The sequence below is a fragment of the Malaya genurostris genome, chromosome 2 (genome assembly GCF_030247185.1).
Source record: "Malaya genurostris strain Urasoe2022 chromosome 2, Malgen_1.1, whole genome shotgun sequence".
NCBI lineage: Eukaryota > Metazoa > Arthropoda > Insecta > Diptera > Culicidae > Malaya > Malaya genurostris.
The window spans coordinates 283,475,991-283,502,719 of NC_080571.1; the positions used below are offsets into that span (position 1 = coordinate 283,475,991).

Below are 26,729 nucleotides of genomic sequence, written 5' to 3' on the forward strand. Positions count from 1 at the left end.
AAGTTTAGGACGGGTGGATAATGTCAGAGACATAACAGGATTACGTGAATATGAATGATTCTGACATGCTTCTCCACACTTCGACAAAATTTTGCTTTAGTGTGAGCGAATTCTATAACTCTTTAATACAAAAAAAGTAAACAGATATAACAGAAACACATTTATATCGAATCTTACCAAAATTTGGAATAATTGCATTTTTCACGGTACTGTAAATAAAAGAATGGCGACGACCGACGTATAACATGTAAAACTCGAATGAAACCAAATATTTTCAAATTATAATGCAAAATACTCGTATTTTTGTATTTTCAAGGGTACCTTTTGGGAAGTTTCAAAACATACTTGATAAATTCTTATATCTGATTCATATAGCAATGTATAAGTCATAAATTCAAAATAAGAGGTTCTTAGAATCTGCTCGGTTTAGGCTGTTTGAATTTGGAAACTCGAACTTCATAAGAATTCTTAATAACTGATCGACTTCGCCAACTCATAAAGTTGTAGTGTATCGTTGCGAAAATCTAAATTTTTCAACTACTCGTATTATCTATTTAAACTACCGTGTATGTGAGCATTCAAGTTTTTTAAGAAATTACATAAATCAGTCGACCACAACAAGTATCAAACTCAGCATTTACATTTCTCGCTTTTGAACCGAATGAGGCGGATATAAATGACTAAATTGACCGTCTTAAACAACATGCCCAAATGTGTCTCCCTCATATTGGTCAATTAAGAATACTCATGGTTCAAAACCATCCATAATTAGTGTTTACTAACAAACAAAACGTGTCGTGAGCACTCAATCACTAAAAACATTCCGTATTTCTATTGTCGTTTTCGCTTGAGAAAACTGAAACTGATCCAGGGTAGTGTCATCGAACAAACACTTTTACTAAACTGTGTTGACTTCGCACTTAGCAACGGGGGTTTGAGCAGACCTGATACAAAAAACCAGTTCAACAACGTTGAAACTAGTTTCGAAACAGGCTTCAAACAAATGGTTTGACAGCAGTTAGAGTGGAAACTGGGTTAAGTTTAGCATCAAGCGAAAACGACATATGTTATGTGTCGATTTTGCACGATACGCTTTGCGCGATGATTCGTTCAATTCATATGTATGGAATTTGGTGCGCCTTATTTTGGCACTGTATTTCACCTTAATGCTCGTTCATACCAAACATTTATAAAACTTCAATTTTGAGTTATTTTTAGATATCTCATACTACTGAAAATTTCATAATAACTTGCTGATCATATTTCCGATGGTATGAAGAAGAAATTATATGGCTACGTTAAATACAACAAGATATTATTATATTATATTCATGATTAAGTTCTACCCATTCTTGTACAGGGTAATTTTTGAAAAGGCGCCTCATAGTAACGTAAGTCGTATTCAAGACGTGAACTTATATATCCAAGTTATGGTAGTACTGCTAAAAGTAGACATTAGTACTGCTAAAAGTAGCTATGGCTCAGTACTGTAGTTATGGCTCAGTACTGCTAAAAGTAGACATTAGTACTGCTAAAAGTAGCTACTTATTAGCAACCGTCTTTAGACGTTTTATTCAGATAATAGGCTTATTTAGTCGGCGCAAAGTCTTGCTTTATAAAAGTCTCGAATGCTTGGAAAAGGAAGGGGTGTTGTAGTCAACAGGATCATTTTATAATATTTTCTCCTAATAATAGCGTAAAAGCCCTTACAAGAGAATTATTACTAATTTATGATTATAACAAGGGTCCATTTATTATCAATCATTAATGACAGTGAAAGGATAGTAATAATCTTCACACACACACACAATTGTTTCGACATTACCTAGTAATTTGTGTTCAAGGCGGAAGGCATACCTATGAGAATCAGCTGATTTCATGTCAGTTTTGTGAACAACCTGCTCACTACGGTAAACCCTGCATTGAAACATCTTCAACCAAAGACAAGAAAAACCGTTCAACAATACAGTTAGAATAAAACCTGTAAAATTCCATTGAATCAGCTGAAACAAAAGGCATCCATCACATAGAACCAGATTTTTTTGTGCGATTCCAAAATTAAGTGGCTAGAAAATCAATGAAATATAAATCAAAAATATTGGTAACGACTGGGACTCGAACCGAGAATATTTAGATCACAAAGAGCGTCCGTGTATCGATTGAACCAAAGAAGCACATATCTGCGTGATGCATATAAACTCATACAGTCGCAGTCACTAGCCGTTTGAAAGCGGTAAATGAAAATTACGTGAGAAGCATATTACATTCAATCAATCCTGACGAGAAATACCGACGTCTGTTTCAAAAATGCATTCACTATCAAACCAACTAGCAACTGCATTCAATGTACAACAATACGTATCGACAGCACCGAGCGCAAGGCCACGAACAACAACGAGAACTGAACGAAAATGAGAACCACCCACAATGATACTTTTCACAACAACAACACCGACGGTGAAGCAATGGATGATATGACGAGCCGCGAACAAAGTATCCCTCAATCCTCGCTGGATGGAAGTGACCAGAACCACATGGGAAAATGTGCAATCATCTTTTTGTTTGTTAATATTATTTTTTCCCAAGTAATATATTTCAGATCTAAGACATATTCACCCCGATTCTGCAATTCGACAGATTTGTGATACGGAAGAAACTAATTTTCATCCGAAATTAAGACCAGAAGCAAGTAAATATTGTAACAAAACGGGTTCGATTTTGTATTTCGTTGTAGGATGAGAAGTAGGCACAATTCTCTATATAGTTTTGGCAATATGTAATTAATCTGTATCCTGCATGAAATTCGCATGGAGGTATACAAATCAATACATTACAGGTAATTCTGTATGAATGGCAACTCGGTTGGTAAATGAAAAAAATAAACACAGTCTAGATGACAGACAGGATGTATTTGATAGGGTAACGTGTCGCCATCATGACATATGCGAGTACTGTCCCAACTAAAGGAATATTCGAAATGACCGTTTATATGGTTAAAGAATCTAATTTGAGTGTCCTGTCTGTTAGTCTGTGTCTACACTTTCGTTCGAGTTCGAATTTTGCATTCTTTATTCCGTTCGACTTGTATGATTCGATCGACTCTCGTTCGGGAACACTTGAAATTTCGAACACTAACCATCAAAGCTGTCAGCACTACTTACACGTTCTATATTATTTATATTATTAATTTCTTAGTAAGCGAAACCATCACACTTGTATAAAAAATTAAAACGGTTCTAAACCGAACATAAGTAATACGCACGCAAGTCGATCGAGTAATGTTCGAAAATTTAACAACTCGAACGAATGATATTCGAGTTCATACCCAACTCGAATGGAATGCAGAATGGAAATTGCACATTCGATCGGAATATTTCGAATGGATCGACGTACAGAATAGGGGTGAATATAGTTCTTCACCCAAATACTTATATTATTTAAATCTCCCGAATATTGCGCACTTTATACTTTAATTGACCGCTGCGAGAAAATCATGTGCACAGTTGATATTCTTTAGTAAACATAGGGGCTGTTCATAAAAGACGTCACGCCGCAAGGGGGAGGGGGGTGTTTCACAAAACGTGACCTTTTGTGACAGGGGGAGGGGGAGGTTTGTTGGAATGTGACGTGTAATATTTTCAATGAGCGCTTTTTTGAAATACCTAACTATATTACTGCTTTGCCCTATTTCCAGAAAAAATCTTCATAATAAACGTTTACATTCTATAGGAAAACGTGTATTTGTTAATGTAAAAGCTTCTTCTAGTAAATTCGGAAATGAATGATGCAGGAAATCATTTCTGCTGTTATCAGCAAAAGTGCACGGAGGGGTGAGTAAATTAGCGAATTTAATAAATTTTGCCTTATATGAGTAAAAAAAAAAGATGCCTTCAAACGGTTTAACTTAAGTTATGCACTGACAATTTTAGTCAATGTATATGAGTTTGGGTGCACCAATCGTTTGGAATTATGGATTTTTTAACTTTCGGAAATCTTATGATAGGTAGTAAGTAGATGTGGAATATAAACCACACAAAGAATGCAAGAATTTCAAAAAGTTTGGTTGGTCAGTCACATGGAAATTTCATGCTTCTTGATGTATTTAAAATTCATTCAGCAATACCATGTTGGCGGAGTAATATTAATAAAACCAGCAAATAACATTAGAATATATGTTGAGATTATCAATAATTATAATGACAAGAAAAACATGTTCAATCATAAAGCATGTCATGCAGTTGATTAATTTGCCCTGTTTAGCTTGAATATCATACACAGAAGTAACAGCCCGGGTAGAAGTGATTTGCAAACCAATTATTAAAACCTAACATCTCAATGGTAGAAAATAACATTATTTACTTTGAAATAAGAGTTAAAATATCAAAAATGATTCCAAAGTCAGCACGAGAAAAAAGCAACAAAATATAAAATGCTACCATTGTAACTTCAAAGCAAGAGCAAAACATTTATAGAAGACGAATTTTTCAGTAATTTGATTTTCTAGCTTTGAGAATAGTATATCATAAGAATTTCTCTTACCTCATTCTGATGCAGTATATTCAATTGTATTCCATTTGAAAAAGGAACCACTGGATCAATTGTACTTAATGAAATTGGTATGCCTCATCAATAACGAAATAAGATATAATAACAAATCTTGATCAAACGAGAATATATGTTGAAACTACGTAAACCGTAACATAACGAAACCGGTATTTTCCCCAACTCTGTTGATAAGGAGTGTTAAAAGAGCATTAGATACAAAATTGACAGTGTTCCTTGATTTTGGGAAAGTCTCATTGACACGCGTAAACCTTAGTTATAAATTTCTGTAGGATTGCTGTTATTACTAATTTTCACACCCCTCAGCGGGGGATCAACGATTTCAGACGTAGATCATGTCATGTCTTATCTTGATCATATGTGATTTTCCTCCACCAAGATCAAAGCTGATCGAATCATCCAATGATTGAAATTACATGAATCATGAATCATTTTAGCTCAAAATTATTACTGATTTTGTGTGACGGAAGTTCCGTACCGATTTTGATCGATGTGATTTAAAGATCACTGATCACTGATCAGAAGTGATCTTTATTGGGAAATATCACAAGCGATCTTCTTCGGCAGTGATCTCGATTTGATGAGGTTTTGATCTTTATTTTCTCAGCCCTGTATGCTACACTTAGAAAATATTATTCCTTAGCTGAAAAAATAATATATCTGTGTACCCCTAGGAGAATTAAAACAGATGATTTAAATGTTTCATCAATTCCTATCAAATACTTTTGTTAAATTATATAATTATTATTATTAAAATAATTTCGATGGTTTTGTAGTTTTAGAGATATTTTTTAATCTAATGACAGCATGTAATAAATCGATTTTTCCCTCATATTTGTATGGTTTGTCATACATATTGAGTATGTATTGAGATGAATTTTATTTATTTCGAATTCGTGATATGTGGCATAGAGGGGGGGGGGGGGGGGGGGTTCTTTGCTGCTGTGACAATTTGTGACAAAGGGGGGTGTGGAGTCAAAAATTGCCAAAAAAAAGCGTGACGTCTTTTATGGACAGCCCCTTATACAAATAAGCTCAGTATATTAAAACTAGTGATGCCACATTTGCAGATTATCTCTAGAATTACAGATTTCTTATTAACACTGCGGATATTTACCGATCCGCAGTTTTTTAAAGATCTCACTCATTATCAAATGTTGAGTGTAAATTTTAGAAATAATAGACTGTTATGGAAAACCGTACCTTTCTGCAAATTTAACCTGACATCCCTCTTATGTGAATGACATTTGGTTTTTGTACAAATATTAGTAAACGAAAAAAAGTTCCATCTAAAATTTTTAGCTTCATATTAATGAAAAGCTCACCTGTTCCTCACCAATCATATGATGCGCTGTCTCATCAACACATGTCACAGAAAACCGAAATGTTTTATGTAATTTTGGTATTGGAAGACGTTACTCAATCGGACCTGATAGACGTCTGGAACCCACGGCTACCGAAGTATCCAAAACGCCAAATTAGACCAAAAAATTAGACTTAACGATTGCATGGCTTGGTTGGTACGATTATATTGATGTCACAACTGGTTTGTAAAACGCGTGTCTTGTTCTTCGACCCCGTCTGACCCAATACAAAAAGATGAAAAGTTACTCTGCAGAAACTTGACGAACAATGTTGAATCTGTTTCTGTAGTGCCACATACATAAAATGGAATGAAACACAATTTGCATATACATAATTTATTTTTTATTGTTTTTTTTTTACTTTTTTACACTTCAAATGTTATATAATCAATGATTCTTACTCATTAATATATGTTCGTAAATCAATGCTCAATATTAATCACTTTCATAGGTTTCATTTTTCTTGCTTTTTCTCACTGCATAATATATAGTTTCATTTTCCTTCATTATTTTAAATAAGGCTAGAATATTATCATGAATTGTGGTTTCTTTTTTTGGATTTTCATAATTTTATTGATTTTTATGACATTTTTTTCCGTTTTTTTTTTTCTTACAATTTAAGACTAATATTGTTCTAAAATAATCTTTTTAATGGAAACTATATCTACAAATTATGCATACTCCTCAACATTAGCGTTTTTAATGTTACTTCATTTTGGATCGAAATATAATAATAATCACAAAGTACATTCCGTTCGCTTTTCCTTGTTCTGGCCTTTTCCTAGTATTTTTTTTTTATTTGCAGCTTCAAACAACTTTCAACAGACTTCAATATTTGACTAAACGCAAAGAAACTGTTTTTGTTTTTTGTTTCTTCACGAAACACGATCATTTCTGTCAGTATGTACACAGTTGCACATTCTACCTTAAACGGCAGCGCATATTTCCGAGTGGACCTAGCATAGAGGACCAGTCTACTGGGTGGGTTTCATTGGTTTGCTTGCAGTACTAGTGGCAGGTATCTGAATATGTTGCCCGCGGCTCACTGGTATTCTCGGTATAACATGCGTATTAAGTGACGAGGAAACGGAACGTATGGGGGTGTGGGGACACCGGTTGGGGAAAAAGTAGTGTATGAGAGCCGCCGAGTCTGTTTGCCGTTATCACTTGTACATAGAACACAAATTTCGCACGTAGCTGGGACACCCTTTCCAGCCGCTCGGAAATCGGAAAAATTGCGACCGTCTTGCTTAACCCTACGATACACATCCAGTTGAACCGGAACACTTCCAGTTCGTTTCCCTTTTCTCTTTGACATGTCTTTTTTTTATTGTGTAATTTGTTTGACCACCGTTCGTAAATATAAAATTCTATCAAAAAAAAAAGATTCAAATTATCCTCGTTTGTTTTGCTCGTTTGCTTTAAAGGAGTAGACAATGAATGGACACCAATTTGCTTAATGAATCATCGTTTTATTGATATTTGCAATATCGTTATGATTACCTTTTCAGTATTTTTTTTATATTTATATTTTTTTGGCTACATTGATTTAGATGCTATTGTTAATATAAATAGTATTTTCAAAGGCAAAACATTTCTCACGATCTCAATTTATTGTATTTGCAATAATTATTTCTTATGCCTTTTGTGGTTTTCCTTATAAACTTCATTAGAATTTTTTGTTGGTTTTGGTAAAATACAATTTGATTGTGTTGTGTCTGTTTTGTTCTTCATTCATATTTGTATGTGTCTAAAACAGAGCGGGAGAGTTTCTCCTTGTTTCTAGTGTTTACTACAGATATTTCCATTACTTCAAATTTACCACTTACAATTATGTTTGTGTTTGCTCATTCGTTTGGTAGTTTTTTTTTCATTATTGTTTTGTTGAGTGGTTTTCTTATCATTTGTTTCCAGTGTAACCTTGATGTCAATATTTTACGTGTAATTGAGAGCTTTTGGTATGTAGGCCAGTAACAATAGAAATCATTAAATATTGCTTAGCAGAATCGGAAATGTGAAAAATGAAATGACAAAACAACCAACGAAAAACCGGTTTCATTGTTAATTCACTATCAGAAGGGAATGATCTACTAGTATGCAAACAAATATTGATAACTGTACGTTGTTGTTGTGTTATTGTAAGACCTCAAGATACAAATTTATCACAATCTATTACTCCCATAATTCAGTTGTTTTTTTTTGTTTTGCCATTAAAGGACGCACCATTTTGGATTATTCTTGGTTATTTTGTAGTTTTTTTTTACTTTTTCTTTTGTTTTCACGAGTTAGCCTAAGAGAGGTGGTGGCGTTAGTGGTCTAAGTACGCTTAATTAGGTATAATTTCTACACAGCACCTGTTTGGAAAAAGGTTCTTATTTTGTTTAGAAACAATAAGTTCAACAAATGATTCACAGAGTAGTACGGAACAAGTGTTTAGCATTATTTCTTCAAGGTTGTGCGTTAAACTACTGCATGCCGCTAGATAAGCCAGCCAAGAGTAATATCCGTTGTGCCAAGACTGGTTCAGTTGCATTTTCATTAGTCATTATTCTATGCTTTTGTTCGAGTTCGTTCTAGCTAAGAAGGTCGGTTTTCACTTCCTCTAATCTTAGACCAATAGAATATCCGACGATTAACAGTTACAGATTGAACGCCATTGTTTAAGAGAAACATTTTCGGTTTGTCAATCGGTATTCCCAATAAAGTCACTGTTCTCAGACAATTTTAACAATAGTTTTGACTGGTAAATCATAGGAATCCATAGTTCGGGACTAGATAAATCGTATATCATTTTTAGAGTATTCTTAATTTTACTAAGCGATTTATTTTTAGTCTTGTAAAGACGTGGAGCCGTCTTGAGCTTGTTCTTAAGGTTTATTTCAATTTCGTTTTCGATTGAGAACCAATCCAGGGTAGTTTCATCAAACAAACAATTTTCACGAAACTGTGTCGGGTTCGCACTTAGCAACGCGGGTGTGAGTAAATCCGATATAAGAATCAGGTTCAAAACTGACTCGAATTCGAGTTCAATGACGTTCAAACTAGCTTCGAAACTGGTTTCAAACAAACGGTTTGACAACCGACATAAGTATCTAACGAAAAAACAACCTGAAAAAAAAATTGACGAACGAGACATCACAAATGAAAATTTGCGAAAAAGTTACTGTTGAGACGGGACTGCGATCCGTAGCTTTTCCTATCCGGGAAAAAGGTTTTGCCAATTGAACTACGCAGGATAGTTAAATTCGCAAAACGTTTTTCTCGTTTATGCAAAGTTACTGATTTGAGTCCCGTCCCTGCGATTACTGTTCACAAATTTTCATTTCTGCTGTCTTATTTGTCACTCTTTTTCTCGATGAATATTGATAAAAATTTTCTTTTTTAGATTGAAAATGAGTTTTACAAGTTTACTAGGTGTAGAAAAAAAGATTTGCATTGAATTTTACTCAGAGAGTAACGGCAATCCAATTCAAATAACTTATAAGAATGCTGTGAGGATCGATTTATTCCGCTTGGTAGGAATTACGGCAGCCGACAGAATCCCGGCTAGACGAGGCTGTCGAAAAAGCATTGACAGTATTAGCCTCATTTTATTGAATTTTGTTGGTTTCATTTTCATACATTTTAACATCCATGCCAAAAAACCAAGTGATATTTTATCGGCTTCAGATTTTATGATTGAAATAACAATTCAACGTTAATCACAAATGATTACTCGAATTGAAAGATAAAGAACTTTGTATTTTAAGTAAACTTGATAGCCTCTTTTACTGTACAAAAGAATTTTGAATGCCATAGATTAAAATCGAACCGATTCGCTGAAGTTGTATTAGCCTTGACCTGAAAGATACAGGCTGCAATAAAGCCGTTAATTATCGCTCGGAAAAATTCTCTACCTGAGACGATTGTTGCATTGTTGCCAGTTCAACATAATTTACGAATCAAAGCGGAATTGGCAAAATTCTCTCCTGAATCTAAGTGGAAGTTCCGACTCAATCCGGATCTATGTTACACCGACTCCGAATGAAATTTCGCCGGGAATCGATCGGCAAGAAAATCTGTCTGTCGGAATTGAGTGAGATAAAATAAACTGAATTCTGTATAAAATGTTCAAAACGACGAATGTAACAATGAGAGATTCTCTTTGTTTACTTTCTCTTTCGATTATTACGGTATTCTTAGCAACCCTTCTCTCCAATTATCTACCGATAATAACTAAAGCTATCATCTTTTAATCTGCACTGAAGTAATTACCGGAAAAAGCAAAAAATTTTTGCAACAATCGAAAGAGAACCGGCTCCAGTAGTCATCTCATATTCGAAAACCAAGAGTTCAAATTATTTTTTTCTACGGTATTACCTCTTATAGCCGAAGCAAAGATATTCTATTTGATTTTATCACAATTCGTTGATTAAAAGTCGAGTAATAATGGTGGCTCTACTAATGAGAAGACTATTGGTACAATAGCCCTATGATTGGGCCGAATGCGCGTACCTCATTTGCATTGCATCCATTTTTATAACTCAAGAGCAAAACGAATAGCGTACATCGCCTGACTTTCACCTATACCGTTTTCGTTTTTGAGCCTACACGCGGGTGACTCTGACTCCGAGTAAAACGAAGACGTGGTACGCGACCTAAACAAAAACTTATGAAAAAAAGAAAAAAACTAAACAAACTCGCATGAATGTCATGGTGCGGCCCGACAAAATATTCGAAACTACGCGATTGGAGTCCGATCTAGAGCGACCCCAGGCTTCTAAAACAAACATTTCAAAAGTTGGTTGGGCAGCTCTGGGTCCAGCAGCTCTAAAGCTCTGATCAATAAACGAAAACGGTCACATTCATAACTAGAGTGAATATAAAACAACGTTTATGACGACAGTGTCAATCGAGTTTGTCGAGCACATGAGTTGTGAATTCTTACTTGACTGCTCGTTTTTGAGTACTCGATCAACTCGAATGACAGTCATTGAATTTTTACTCTCTTCGTGAATACGAAGAGAATTTTTACTCTCTTCGTGAATTTTACTCTCTTCGTGAATACGTGAATAGTGTAAATGTCAGGCAACTTCCGCCATTTTATTACACTTCAACTAGAGGAGTAGGCGATGCTGACTAACGCAAATTTCTACAGTTTATGCTGGTATGCAAGGAAGAACTGATTCTATATTAGTTCTATATATCCGAAAAACTCAGAGTTTTTAATTTATATATTCTGCTATTTGAAATTTTTATTTCGAATTTATTTACAAATCATTACGAAAACATGAAAAATCGTAGAAGAAAAAGAAGAAGAAGACGAAAACGAATTGACAATTTAGTATGCTTTTTCTTACTCAATTCCTCATTTCCAATCGGTTGGCGGCGAATATGATTCGGAGTTCGTATTAACTGGGATGGAATTCTTAATTAGAATTTTTCGCTCTAAATGTCACTGATTTTAAGCTAACGTTATGGATGTGTTAGTGTAAACGTCAGGTGACTTACGCTGTTGTATGTTGTATGTAATGAACGATGCCAACCAAGTAAAGTTATTTTTGTTCGTTTTCATTACATTTTTCAACAGTTTATGCCGGAATTCTAGGAAGAACTGGTCATTTTCTAGTTATATATAATAAAAGTTTCTAGTTATATATCAAATCTGCAAGAAAACTGCGAAATCGGAGAAGAAGAAAACGAAAACGAATGGACAATTCAGTACGCCTTTTCTTCCTCAATTCCGGCTAACTAGAACCCACATTGTTGAAATGACGGAAAGAGCAATGAATTTTTATCCGACTGCATGATTTTTCAGTGCTCGGTCGGTTCAGTGTTAGAATTTTCGCCTGAATTGGCTGTTCGATCAACCCGATTGACAGTGACATTATAAAAATCGGTTAATTTTTCAAAAGGACGTATAAGCAAGTGACAGTTTCTCTTTGTTTACATTCTCTTCTATTAATTACCAAGCGGTTTCCACGTTTATCACTCAACTCATTGCATGAAATGATACCCGAAACTTTCGACTTTCAAACAGAATAGTAATATCAAAGAAAATCTTTTTAATCACATCACAATAATCGAAAGAGAGAGTGATTAAAGAGAAACTGTCACTTGCTTATACGCCCTAATGAAAAATCAACCGAGAAATGTCATTGAATATTCGCTCATTTTACCCACATTATCAGATCCGAATGGATTCCGAATCAATTCCGAATCGGCGAGAAATTTTCATTCGGAATTTCATGTGGAAATCATAATGAATTCCGAATCAATTCCAACTCCAGTGCAACAACCGATTCCGAATGAATTTCGCCTACAACCGGTTGATTCGGAAATCAGTCGGAATTGAGTGAGAAGATGCGGACTGAATTGTCAATTTGTCTTCTTCTTCTTCTTTCCCGATTTTGCACGTTTTCGTGCTGACTTTCAGTTTATTTTTAAATGAAAACATTACATAACTGATTATACACATTGAAATCTTCATGTTTTTCGGATATACAGAACTAGTAAATAACCAGTTCTTCTTAAAATTCCAACATAAACTGTTGAAATTCGCTGGAAATTAACAAAACGGCCTACCTTAGTCAGCATCATACATTCCTCTAGCTGGAGTGTAATGAAATGGCTTAAGTCGCCTAAATTTTACACTAACACATTCATAAAATGAGCGAATATTCAATGACATTTATAATGTCACTGTCAATCAGGTTGATCGAGCAGCCAACTCAGGCAAAAATTCTTGCACTGAACCGATCGAGCACTGAAAAATCATGCAGTCGAGTAAGAATTCATTACGCATTCCGTCATTTCGATAATGTGGGTATGAATGGGTTAGTGTAAAAGCTAGGCGACTTAAGCCATTTCACTACACTTCAGCTAGAGGAATGAATGATGCTGACTAAGGTAGGCCGTTTTGTTAACTTCCAGCGAATTTCAACAGCTTATGCTGAAATTATAAGAAGAACTGGTTATTTACTAGTTCGGTATATTCGAAAAACTTGAAGATTTAAATTTATGTATTCAGTTATATAACGTTTTCATTTAAAAATAAACTGATAATCAGCACGAAAACGTGCAAAATCGGGAAAGAATGAGAAGAAGAAGCCGAATTGACAATTCAATCCGCATCTTCTCACTGAATTCCGACAGATTTCCGAATCAACCGGTTGTAGGCGAAACTCATTCGGATTCGGTTGTTGCACTGGAGTTGGAATTGATACCGAATTCATTATGATTTCCACATAGAATTTCTCGCCGATTCGGAATCCATTCGGATCTGATAATGTGGGAATGAGTACAGAAGTTCCGAAATTCCCGTTGTTTGGTTTTCTCTGATTCTGACAAAAGGAAAGGACTTTCCTTCGCTCTGTCAAGGGCAAAATAATGTTGGTGCACGATTAATTCTGATTCCCATGACGTGCATAAAACTCGAATCGAAGCAAAGCAAAAAAAAACTGTCTCAATCTGAACCGGTAAATAATGAACTATGAAAATGCAGCTTCATCATGAGTCGATAACCAGATGGAATTGCATTCTTTTGTACAATTTGTACACTACAATCTACAATCTGTTTGGCCTCTCGAGTTAAAATGCTGATTCTAGGTTCGCTTTCTTTAATTTTTTTTCCTAATAGATTTATTTTGGATTGTTCATATGTAGATCGTATGGCAAATCGAGTCAAATGCGATGACATCTGGTTACTACGGCACTTCATCATCAGAGGATGTAGTGCAGAGTGTGTACTGGTGTTTTCGACAGATCGTGAACCATGTGGAACACTTAACTACATATTCAGAATGTATGTGTGTGAGTGTGTTTGCATGCGTGGTTTGGATTCAGCCTGACTGATTGGAGTTTTCCAACTTCACAGATTGCCACAAACTAGGCAAGGGGTTCGTTTATTATCTCATTTTAACACAGTTTCAGTGACTAGAATGTATCGATCGAAAGGTCTGTTTTGTATGTGTGTTTGTCTGTGAACCGCGGTTTGGTTTCACGTAGCAGAATCTGCCCGGTCTGCCGGTATATTTTCTCACTACAGAGGTCAGATTTGCGTAAATTTAATTTTACCCGAATATGTTCAGATGAGGTTTGGATAGTGGTATCTCGTGTTTTTTTTAATGTTAGTTCTTGATTTGTAAGCGCTCGCAAAAGAGCCGAGCTGAGCGTTTGCTATCAATTGGGGTATAATAAATACATATTATGTTAACCAAGAACCAGCTGACGGATGCTGTGCATCCCTCAGATCTGTTTCTGTTCCTGTAAAGTTCTTAAGAACCTAAACATTTTTTTTAGATAGTCGAGTTAAACACACTAACAGCTAAAACGCACAATCAAACTCATTTCATGAAAACAGTAATGTAAGAAGATCGACTAATGATCGAAAAATGGACTGCACCCTTGGAGGGAGAAGTGCACAGATGGAAGTAAACTGATATATGATATGACCTAGATGAATTTCTGTTTCGCCGCCCGTCGTTTGAAATAGATTAATCTAATGACACCGCCGTGATATTTTTGTTTTGTGGTTTTTTTAATTTTTTTTATTTTGCCTATAGCAGCCTCTATAACACATTTGAACAGTTCTAGTTAGAAGGATGTGATAACTACACATCCGGTGGCAGAACAATTGACTCGAATATTTGACACTCGAGATCTTTAGCATGATTAGGCCCCTAGCTATCGGTTATGCAAACATTTGTAACAGACTTCGCAACTAGCACTGCACAGTCCAGTCCAGTGTGCCACTTCGACACGTTCGGAAAGCCATGTTTCCTCAAGAGCAAGGGTAGGTTTTTTTTCATTTTATTTTTTGTTAATTTCGTCTTTTGCACATCAATATAGGTAGAAATCATGATACGTATGTATATGTTGTTGTTCATATGTGATTGTAATTATTACAATGTTTTTTTCTCATTAACCGTTATAGTTAAATCAGTCTTGTTTAATTATTATTTTGTTTTTTTTTTTTTGTTTGTTTCATTTTGTGAATCTAGTCTGTGACATTGGTCACGTAGTGTAATTATACTTAACTGAAAAAATAAAACTACAGTTGTTTTGTTACTTTCACATTACTACATAAATGAACACTTCACCGTATTAGATTTAACTATTGTTAGTAAAATATTATTCTTTTGTTGTGTAAATTCAAACATTCCTTGTGTGGTTCCGGTTTTTTTTCTCAGTTATTGGAATTCATTGGTATTCATTCCTTTTCATAGAATGTTGATAGTTTGCAATTGTTCTCAGGTGTCCATTTCGCAGTACAACGTCCTACGCATTTGTGAATTGTGCTGTCGGTATTTCTAGTTCGGTGTGCCTCTTACAAGTTATGACAAATATGCTAGAGAAATGGCATAGATTTGCGTTAGAAAACAACAAAAAAACAACAGCTCACTTCTTTTTTCTTTGCGTTTCGCAAATGGCAAATTTCAGGATTACACAATACAATGTTTGCACCACGTTTGTTTCACACAGTTGGGAATTAACAGTCGGATGTGCTGGTTTGTTTACTTACAGATCACTTTTAGTCAATAATTGATTTGAGTGGTTTTCATTTTATTTCCTTCATTCCGTGTCTCTCAATGTGCGAACCACGTTACACGTTTTGAGGGAAGCATTTGTGAATATCGTACCACGTTTGAAAACTGCTGCTGACTTCGATTATGTATATTTGATTTTTCACTTTCATCAGGAATGAAAAAGCGTGGAAATTTTCGTTTTATTCGTATTATTTTTAATAATTATAATAAGATGTCTAGCCTAAGTTAGCTTTAACAGCTCAACAACCGTCGGTTCTCATTGGTTTGACAGCAAAAAATAACAGAGGTAAACCTTAAATTAGGAAAAAACGAGGATCAATTTCTGCAGGCGTGAGATTTATGTCCCTAGTTGATAATCCTTCCACTAGCAGCTACTAATTGTTGTCCTATGTCTAATCGATATCAATAAGTCATGTGGTAATAAGATTAATCAAGGTCTCGCTTTACGTTTTGTCTGCGTACTTTTTACTTTTGTTTAGCTTTAATTGAGTCTTTATTTCGAGTGATGTTAAGTTCTGCGTTCGATTAACTAATTAAGAATTAGAAATGGTAACTAGCGACATGTTCTTCTCGGCTGACTACGGGGAACCGTTTGAGCTTTCTGATTTCAGTTTGGATTGCGAACTAAATTCTATTTCTATAATGGATATCTGTCTGTGAATGAATCAGTAAACGTTTCGTCATATAAAGAAGGTGTGATGCATTCAGATCATCGTCAAACACCCAAGGCAGGCAGTGTAAATCCGAAATGCTTACACACAATCCCTTATAATAAACATGGCAAATTTTGATTCGTAATACATAATATGATGGAATATCTCGAAAAAATATCACACTATTCGGTTTTGAATTTGAATTTATGCGGTTTACCGCACTACCACGGGGATTTTGTCCAATGTAAAAATAGTATTATTTATTGCACGTACATTTTAACTGGACTTTCATAGCCTGCACATAAGCCACAATACTTGAGCATCTACCATGCATGGGCTGCAAAATGTCACTTCTTACGCTTGCTTACTGCTACTAGCGAACCGGGATTAACACTGAATGTTGTTGTTTTATCTCATCTTTTCCAGACGGTGTTTCTACTATAGCTAGTACTACTTTAGTTACAATTTGGCATTTCGATCTCTTGGAGAAATTCTTGTTTTTATCTAGTCATCTAGTCAAAATCCGATAGTTTCATTTTATATTATCAGCTAGAAAATTGTATCAGAAACGCTTAACGTATGAAATCTCAACTAATGTTGAACGAAATTTGGTATTCTTTCAATGGTCAACGAGCGAAAGATTAAAAATAATAGATCAACGTCTAGCATCGATCGCAATGGTTGCCAGTGTTGATTATCATTTTACACGAAAAGCTAGGGGGATGTCATAAATATGAATCAATTATACGCTCAAGAGAAGATTGCTTTCATGTCCCGTTCTGAAATGTTGACGTCGAGTTGCTTGAATTCATTCACGACAGGCAATAGTGTGCCCATGAAGATTTACCAAAAAAAAATTACCGCCCTGCAAATTAGTAAAAGATTTTGAACCATTTTTATTTTATGTTACCGTTCAAAGCGGAAAGAATATAGTTTTTCCGAACATTTTCCTTACTGGTTCAGTAATAACCAATATTTCAAAGTGGTAAAGTATAGCACATTTCACATTGTAGTAAATTAGTTGAAAATTTTTAATCACTTAGTCAAGGAATATGAACGATTACGGGGATAACATAAAAATGTGTTCATAAACATCATAAGATATTTCTATCAAATTTTAAAATATTTATTCCGGTAGCCAAAATATTGGAAGGGCATGGCCACTCCCAGGCCCGTACCCAGGATTTCGTTTCGGGAGGGACCCAAAGATAAAATATAATGTTACTGAAGATTGCTTATGGACCTAATTCTTGGTGTGCCTTTCACGGGTGTTTTTAACAGACATTTTAAACTATTCCACTGGAACTGTTATTGTATTAAATTTCTTTACGTTTACTGTCTTGCTATTTATGTAACATATGAGACCTTCTGAATAATTATATATCTGTTTTTGATTTCGGAAGGGGCCGGGCCCCCCTCTGGGTACGTGACTGGCCACTCCAATAAATCTTTCGGCAAAAAGTGCTAAACTGAATCGTGATTAACAAACAGTAAGGAATATTTTAGGGAACAGCCCGAAATGTCCTTATTTTACAACAATCCCTGCTTTTGCTATGGTTTACGCTGAACGCTTGCGCTTGCGTTCACAGTTTCAAAATTTTGAATTTGAAAAACGTCCCATTCTAGCATGAAAATTGTATTATGTCCTGATGACATCATATCGACGATGTATTTGGGCTCCAATCGAGTAAAATACGTCCCCGTACGAAATTGACTATCTACAAAACTGCAACCACAAATTACAACAGTTGCTTAAACGACTGTCATCAGGATGCCGACCGACAATCCAGCGAAAAGGGCTCTCGAATCAGATCCGGTAGGCGCAAAAAAAGTGGAACACAGCTAGCAAAGTGGATCGATCAAGTGGGGGATGATTTACGAAGTATCAATGCTCTGAGTGATCGCCGAAGAGCGGCCATGGATCGAACTACATACATGGAGCCATGCAAGATACAGCAAAGAACAATACCTCAAAACTAGGCTGGTGGATAAGGTAAGTAAGCGGTCCTGCGGTCCGCCATGTTCGTCATGTTCGAGTAAAACTTTATTAGAGTTTTCGAGGAACTAGAAAATTTGCCTTATTTTGATTTTTTTTTTTCATCCAATATCGTGATTCGGTTCAATAAGTTATAATATGCAAAAATATGCCACAAATAAATTATAGGGGAAAATGGGGAAATTCAAATCACACTTTCTTCAGCTCGAAAATCGAAATTTTGTAAAATTGAAGAAATAAAGGTTAAACTAGAAGCAAAATGCCACGATTCAAAAGATGCAGAACTTAAAATTTCGAATTTATTTCAATCGTTTCGGTAAATAAACTTCGAACCACTTTGCAAATAGAGACAATTTGAACAAATGATGTAAATGGTCTCATATGTGGTGGGCTCGAATGTAAAAACTTTCGAGGCATAACACTCCTCAATACCGCCTACATGATACAGTCTAGAGTTCCGTTCAGCAAATCGCATCCGTTGGTAGAATGCTTCGTCGGCGAATACCAATGCCATTTTCGGGAAGGACGTTCAACGACGGACCAGACAAATTCTTCACAAGTTTCGGAAATACTAGTTGCAGACAATCATCATCTGTTTGTTGATTGGTAAACGCCTGGACAATGCGTAATTCAGGCCCCAGTGTGGCTCTTAGCCTCTTGTCCAGTAACTCCTATCCCTACCTCCCCGCGGTACCGGCTGGGGTACGAGCAACCATAGGAAAGATCGGGTAACCAACCCCGGTGGGACCTTGGTCGTATGCTGACAGGGAAGGGGGTCCTCTTTAGAGGATGTCGAAGCGTTTGTACTCCATGTTAGGAGCGGCTTCAAACAGCGGTCTGTTCTGGTATCCAGCGGCTGAGTATGAAATGCTGCATCCCGTCCAGCTGAATGCAAGGTGGCAACCCCACCAACGGGATCGTCCTAGTGCTAGTTGGGACGTTAAACAGAGCAAGCACGATGATCCTGGTTGTTTGCGTAGGCCTAATAAGCCGCCCGTAAAATATTTATTACAAATAATATAGAAGAGAACACGACCTTGGACCAATCGGCATAGACCCACGCGACGAAATAGGGACTACGATTGGAAACTTGGAACATGGAACTGCAAGTCGCTAGGTTTCGCAGGCTGCGACAGAATAATATACGACGAACTAAATCCTCCCAACTTCGCTTTGTTGGATGGGACAGAAGGTGTGGAAAAGCGGACATCGAGCGGGTACCTCCTACCAAAGCTGTGGCACAACGAACGAGCTGGGAACTGGCTTTATAGTGCTGGACAAGATGCGTCAGCGAGTGATTGAGTGGCAGCCGATCAACGCCAGAATGTGTAGGTTGAGAATTAAAGGTCGTTTTTCAATTACAGCATCATTAACGTGCACTGCCCACACGAAGGGAGACCGAAGATGAGAGAGAAGCGTTCTACGTGCAGCTGGGACAAGCCTATGACGGCTGCCCACGCAGAAACGTAAAAATTGTCATCGGTGATATGAATGCCCAGGTAGGAAGGGAGGCAATGTACCGACCGGTAATCGGGCCGAACAGCCCGCATGCCGCATCGAATAACAACGGCCAACGGTGTGTCAACTTTGCGGTCTCCCGAGGAATGGTAGTCAGAAGCACCTTCTTTCCCCGCAAGGATATCCACAAAGCTACCTGGAGATCACCTGACCAACAGACCAAAAACCAAATCGACCACGTTTTGATCGACGGAAAATTTTTCTCGGACATCAACAATGTTCGCACATACCGCAGTGCGCATATAGATTCGGACCACTACTTGGTTGCTGTATGCGAATGAACCATGAACTGCACCAGTTGCTGGGAGGACCAACCCTCGTCCAAACGGCCAAGGTCGGGCGGTTACGGTGGGCCGAGCATGTTGTTAGAATGTCGGAGAACAATCCGGTTAAAATGATCCTCGATAATGATGCGACCGGTATAAGAAGAAGAGGCGCGCAGCTGGCAAGATGGATCGATCAAATTGAGGACGACCTGCGGACCCTTCGCAGCTCCGAGGCTGGCGGCGAACAGCCATGAACCGAGTTGAATGAAGACGCCTCCAGCAGAGAACCGCGTGGTCTACGACTGAAAGAGTAGGAGTAAGTTGTTGATTTCAACATGGTTTTCCGACACAGCTGATTAGACTGATTCGTGCGACGCTTGATGGATGAAAATCGTTAATATAACTGGTATGAATGACTCAAATTTGTGGTTCAATGTAGCGTACGAAGATTCGATACGAAGATCCGGTGTGCAGAAAAACGGAACCAATATCAAAAAATTTCACATGTTTCTAGGTTTTGAGGACGACACTGGTTTTTTGGTGTTGATCTCAGAGCTGTGGAAGAGGCGGTATGATACGAGGTTGTTGACGAGTTCATATATCTTGGAATAATACTAGTAACCAGCTGAAATCCCATAGCTTGCAGACACGCTCAAAACTTTTTCGTTGATACATATATGGTCACGAGACATACTCGTTGAAGGAACCAGATATTCGAGAACTCGGCGTCTTAGAGAGAAAAATTCTGCGCTCAATATTGGCAAATTTTTAAAACCTAGAAAAACCATATTGAATTACCAAAAAAAAAAGACATCTACGCTTCTTCTCTAGAGTTTGAGTGAAACGCTACATGATTACAGAGCAGATAGAGGAACCATGAGCAGCTCGTTCGTTGAACAAGGAAGAAATGTTAATGATCGATGCTGTGTCCAACAGTTGAACCAACAAATTGATTCATTCCATCGAAATAACTTAAGAATGATCCGGAGTAAGTGAAATTTCAGTTCCAAACCAAAGATGCAACTGTTGTCATGATGTTTAGCATCTAACGATTTGAAAATGTCGTCTGTTTTCATTTAAGTGGGCTTTAAAATCAATAAAAAAAATATATCGGTTCTTTGAAAGACCAAGTGTTTCGCTAAGAGGGAAGTTTTCCTGAGTATCAGTACGTTGCATCATATGCTACATGTCAAATAAGACTCAACGATGAGCAATGAAAACTAGGACGTTTTAAACGAAAGATATGTAGGCCAGTCAGTGCGGATTTTAACCCGTAGGATTATTCGATTTCGATGTACATTGAACAGAGTATTGCAGAATATCGCACCCTAGTGTATAGACCCCGAAGTCTGACATAACGCGCACGTGGCAGTCGATATCGGAAAGATGTCTTGTAACATCTGCCGTTGCCTTGAGGATCTCATTGATAAAAATGTTTTGAAACTGGACCAGATAAAGATTGCTTGAAAATGGAAGGGCTGTGTCCGACTCTGAACAAGTCTGACAAATAATAAACGAAGTACGGAAGATGGTACAATTAGTGGAACTAATTTTTCAGATTTTTGTTTCATTTTTTTCACCCTATGCTTTCAGGACAATTGCGATGTAAGTATCACGATATGACAGACACTTAAAGCATTTTTTCATTAGACTTAAACCAGGAAGGATTGGATGAATACCGGAAGAGAAGACCTGTGGAACTCGAAAGAGAAGCTTCAGTAGTGCATCAGTTGCAAAACCTGCCTCACCGTTGCTGGATGGGTTCAATCGAAGAGGACTAGCGCGACTAGCGGAAGTACCAATAGATCGAAAAACAATGCCTCGAATTCAAATGCCCTATCCAAAAATACAATTTGTTAAATTCTATACAAGAAATCAGCATTGTACCACTTACATTAGGTAGAGGTAGTGGATTAGTGATCTAGAACGATAAGATTCAGTATTTCCACATTTAATAAACGACTCCTGTTAAAGTGATTAGTTGAAGCACAATTTTAGTTGAAAAAAAAAATGTTGAAAAGTATAAGTTACAACGTAGAGTGTTTACTGAAACAAACAACTACGACAGTGTCACTCTAGGTTCAATTTTTGAAACACCCGCCCATAGATTGAATTCTTTTTCTCCTCAAAAAAAAGCTTAAAATATTACAAATGGGAAGATAAAAATTCTAGAGTCCATATGTCGAACATCTGTTTCTCACGTTTGGCGCAAGTATTCAATTGCCAAAGCTACCAAACCCGCAGCTTAAAGTCGCATATACTTCTAATGAATAACTTTCACACATTGTGGGATTTGGAAGATGAGATAGATAAAAAAAACAACTTAAACTAGAAAACAGGTTCATTAATATATGCACATTATTGGGATTGGAAGTTAAGATACAACTTAAACTAGAAAACAGTTTCACTAAACTCTAGCGACACACTGGAAAGAAGGTCAAAACTCTTATATCCTAACACAAGTGATCTCGATTGCTAGTAGAAGTTCTCACGGGGAAATGTGGTTTACTGTTTCTTCCCCCACCCCGTATGGGGAAGCGTCTCACGGTTTACTTCCTGTCGTAAGGTAGTTTGAAAAATCAACTTTGGAGAATGGTTTGAAACCTAGAATTTAATTAGTATCACAAAGTAGTAAACTCAATCGTACAGCAGGATCGTATAGTATGAGCTTTGCTTTGAAGCTTATTGGAAACTAACGCTAAAAATAATGCTTACATAGGCTAAGTTTTTTAAGGGTAATCATTGTTTCAGTTTTAATGTTCATTCGTCATATGAAATGTTACGGATATTATTATTATTTGGAATAAACTAAATGGCAAGCAAGGAGCATTGCTTCAAGAAGAGACAGATCGTGATGCAAAATCGAACGAAATGTTTGTTCACTGTAGGTTCGTTGGAAGCGAGTTGAATGGTTTAAAGGTCACATTGGTATGCAAGCCCGCCGTCAAAACTTTTTTTACGTGATTTGGCACTTCGAATATATCGAATACTCAACCCAACCCAGTGCGAAGCAAGTTTCCTTGAATCAGCATCAGAATGCTGATCGAACGATAACTGTTTCCCGTAACTGGTTGAATTCTACGTTGAAGATGATATTGAAATATGTCTTCCTTCAAACTGGCAATAAGAAAATTATATAATTTATAAATATTAATGGCTTACACATGAAATGGCAGTTAAATATATCAAAACTACTAACATTTTTACCACAACACAATCGAAGCACAATCTTGAATGAAGATTCGCTTTTGAAACAAGAATGTCAGGGTCAACCATTGCTACGCGATTAATTTATATTGGCTTTTCTAGCGTCATGAATTTACATCAATGCGCAGCAACTAACTTCTAACGACTAACTGGCCCGTTTTCCACAGAACCACAGTGAATCAATTTCATTCCTGAATCACACTCATAGAGAAGTAAGCATCATGCACCTTTTTCACGCAGAACCAGATGGAAAATCGTTTGACGAACAACTGTTTTTTTTCAACTAGTGAAAGAAAAATTCCATAGCTCCGAAGTAACCGAAACGGCTATACCTTAAAAGACGGCGTGCACTTTGGTTAATGTCAACAGTTCAGATTTGCAATACAAAGTTTTCTAACGTAAATCAGCGTTTGATTGATTTTGCCGTCACAATAATTGTGTTGTGCTAGTAAATTGACGGAGTACAAACAACGAACACTCTGATGAGAATTACTTACAATTGTTGGTATGAGACGTGTCTAGCGGCTAGTGCCTTATCACTTTACTTTCATCAATAAAGTTCGCATTCTATGGCTGGCATCGCCAATAAACTTTCAGATAATCGGATTTTTTTTATAAGTTTTTTTTTCTTCTTAAAACAAAAATAAAAAAAATACATTTTTCAATAAATAATACAACCAATAATTTTCTACAATCCGATAAAAATATTCAATAAAATGAGTGAAATATATGTATTTCTTGCTCATGCTATGTTTTTTTCCGTGATTTTTCCTTGTCTTTAAGGTATGCCTAAGCTTAAATATTATCATTTTGTCGTTCCTATTCAGAACTTCTCAAAGTATAATTAGCAGTACTAGCGCGTAGTGTTATTTTAACAATACTCTTAAATTTCAAAGCTTTCTTGTAAATGGCGTTCGTTGAGAAGCGTTTTCAGGTTCGAACGAATCGATTAAGGTCCTACATTTTAGCGAAAATTTGCAACAGTTCCCTTTTGGTAGGTAGGTCTTCTCACACTGGCTACCGGGAAACCGGCGGCAAACCATAGTCATTCCGACTGTGTTTCCTCACCATCAGTAACATCTTTTTTTGTGTTTGCTTTTGTTTTTAATTCTTATAGATTTGCTTACGTCGAAATATATTCTAATACCACATTTGATTTTCTTATAAATTGCTTTCACCTACTGCAAAATGTGCATAATTGTTTGTGACTTTTTACTTTTTTTGACTGAAATATGTATGCGTGAGTCATCATCCCACGAGCCGCAGCCCCGTTTCTGTGGGGGGCGTGACGGTGGAAACGAATGCAGCTAGTACAAAATAATAGGATTGAAAAAGAACAGAATCCTCATCTGACTTATATATCTAAAGCAACCTAAAGTTAATAGGATTTGTATGCTTCGTTTTTTGGAGGGCTCGAATCCTCTCACTCGCGAAATTAATTTATAATTATTGTAAAACTTAACATGTGAAACATATAACTAGACTTTTCTTTGACTTGAAATGTTTTGTGTATGTGTTTGTGTTGGTTTTTTTGCATTTTTAGGTTTGCTTTTGTTTTTTTTTTAATTTTTGTATGTTTCAAATATATATTAAATGTATATCGTTATATTTAAAAAAATGATAAAAACATTCACAACACCTTAATACTACGCCAGACGAAACCGCTGACTGTGAAAAGACACTTCTTTTATAAACCCAGGCCTTCAGCTACCTTCGTTCTTTGATGTCCAACAAAATCTACATCATATTTGAAACGAAACAATTTATTAAGAAAAAAAACATCAATTTTTCGATCCACCCATTACAAAATTGTTATTCTAAAAAAATAAATAGAACTATAAACTTGTACTCACCGCATTATCCAATAAACGTTGCATACTTTGTTCACTTAATTACTACGATCGTTTATGTGTTTTTTTTGTATCTTTTCGTTCTGCTTAGTTTAGTTCCGTACCAAGCAAGCTCTCGGGTAGAAATGAGTTCAAATTGGCTGGTGTTGCTCGATCGGATGGACCGTCCAAAGGTGCCCAAAGGTTCGATCCGGCAGTGCTACTTGGCCAAGCTGAGCTCCAGGTATCAGCAGCTACAAAGGCCAACAATAAAAATTCTACAACTGAGCAAAAGATCTGCCGAAATAAACGACACAACATACCTGGATTGCGCATGGATTGCGATTGAGCAGCGGCTCCTAGCCTCCAGTTTTGACCACCGGATTGACCTCCGGTTAATCCATTGGTGCCGGAAGGAGGTCCCAGATGTTGCAGGATGTTCTGCACATCGCTTTCGGTAGGAGTCTCGGAACAGATGGTGGCATTTGCCAGCATGCAATTGTTCAGTGCCAACTGGGCCTTGCTAGATTCCTCTCTTGATGAGTATTTACAGAGCGCAATGCCGTGATTGAGATACACATGGAAGGCAAGCAATGGACCGTGTTGCATGCACAAAGTGCGTAGAGTAGAGCCATCAATCTGAGAGAAAGAAATGAGTTCATTAGTTTTCTAATGCACAGGACGAATGAACGATGTTCGCCCCAACTCGAACCTGCACACGTTGACTTCTAACAAAAATCCGCTTTTCATGTTTCTTTGTTTGTTTCTCAAAACTAATCTAGATATTTTTTTAAGAATGCTGAACTGGTTTTACCGATTCTATACAAGCGGTTATAATCGAAAAATGCCAAATCTTACAAAATTGTGGTGCACAGATGATTTTGACTAAATAAGTCGCATTTTTATATAAAAATATTGAAAAATATGCTCTATACTAAAAACAAAACGAATAAAAATTTAAAATTAATTAGCACAAAACACAATTTTATGGATATCTCAAGAATTTAACCGGTTCTTCCGAAACAAAGATTTTTAGCCAATTCTTGCATTCAATGATTTTGTCATTGGTTTGCTTGTTTGTTAAGGGCTACCTTAGCCTTTTGCATTTAAAGCTTTTTTGCTCGATTCTTGAAGAGATATTAATTTTTAAAATTGCTAAATCCGTGTTCGGCTCCCAATGTTTTTATCAAGTTTTTGCATTCAAAATGGCTTGTCACCTTGAATTTCGAATAGATGCCATTTGAACAGAACCCCTCCCCGCAACCAGAACTAATATTGAGTCGATTTGCACACTGTGCGGTTCATAAGTGCCCTGGAAATAGTTGCTCTGCACTCCAGCAACTGCGGAATTCAGCCGATTTTTCGGATTCGACTTTGAGAATCAAGTGCTTAATGATGTTTGTTTGGTCTATTAACCTTCGGATTTAACCTCATTCGTCGTTCACCGGGAGATAGTGCCAGATGATCTTGATCAGCACCTCTCATCATACACACTAACAAACTAAACGGGCTTCCAACATTTTCAAGAAATAACTTTCAAAAGCATATTACGCAAAAATACAAAACGAAATATGTAAAAATGTGCGCACAAAAAGATCTGTAATTTTTTATTCGATAAGTTTAAAACGTCTATTAATGTTTTTTTTTACCAAATTTTTATCAAAACTTCAAAGTTACATTTATTCAGTTCTGAATTGTCTGACCGCTTCGACGAAGTAACTGCTCTGAAGCTCCCTAATATTTCTCGATCGGTCGAAATTCCGGGCAATTCGAAAAATTCATTAGCTCGGGGACAAAATCGAAGTG

At 36.5% G+C, this 26,729-nt stretch overlaps 1 protein-coding gene across 3 annotated transcripts in view; it reads right to left on the reverse strand.

The window, feature by feature from the left end:
- Positions 1–7,414: 7,414 nt before the first annotated feature.
- The window catches only part of LOC131430344 (protein Gawky-like), a 46,289-nt gene continuing 26,974 nt past the window's right edge, over positions 7,415–26,729 (reverse strand). For all 3 annotated transcript variants that reach the window (XM_058595243.1, XM_058595245.1, XM_058595244.1), the window contains exons 9-11: positions 25,247–25,562; positions 24,948–25,177; positions 7,415–24,831 (exon numbers count right to left, since the gene is read on the reverse strand). In XM_058595243.1, coding sequence (XP_058451226.1) covers positions 25,032–25,177; positions 25,247–25,562 — 462 coding nt within the window. In that variant the 3' untranslated portion in view covers positions 7,415–24,831; positions 24,948–25,031. The remainder of the gene's footprint in view (positions 24,832–24,947; positions 25,178–25,246; positions 25,563–26,729) is intronic.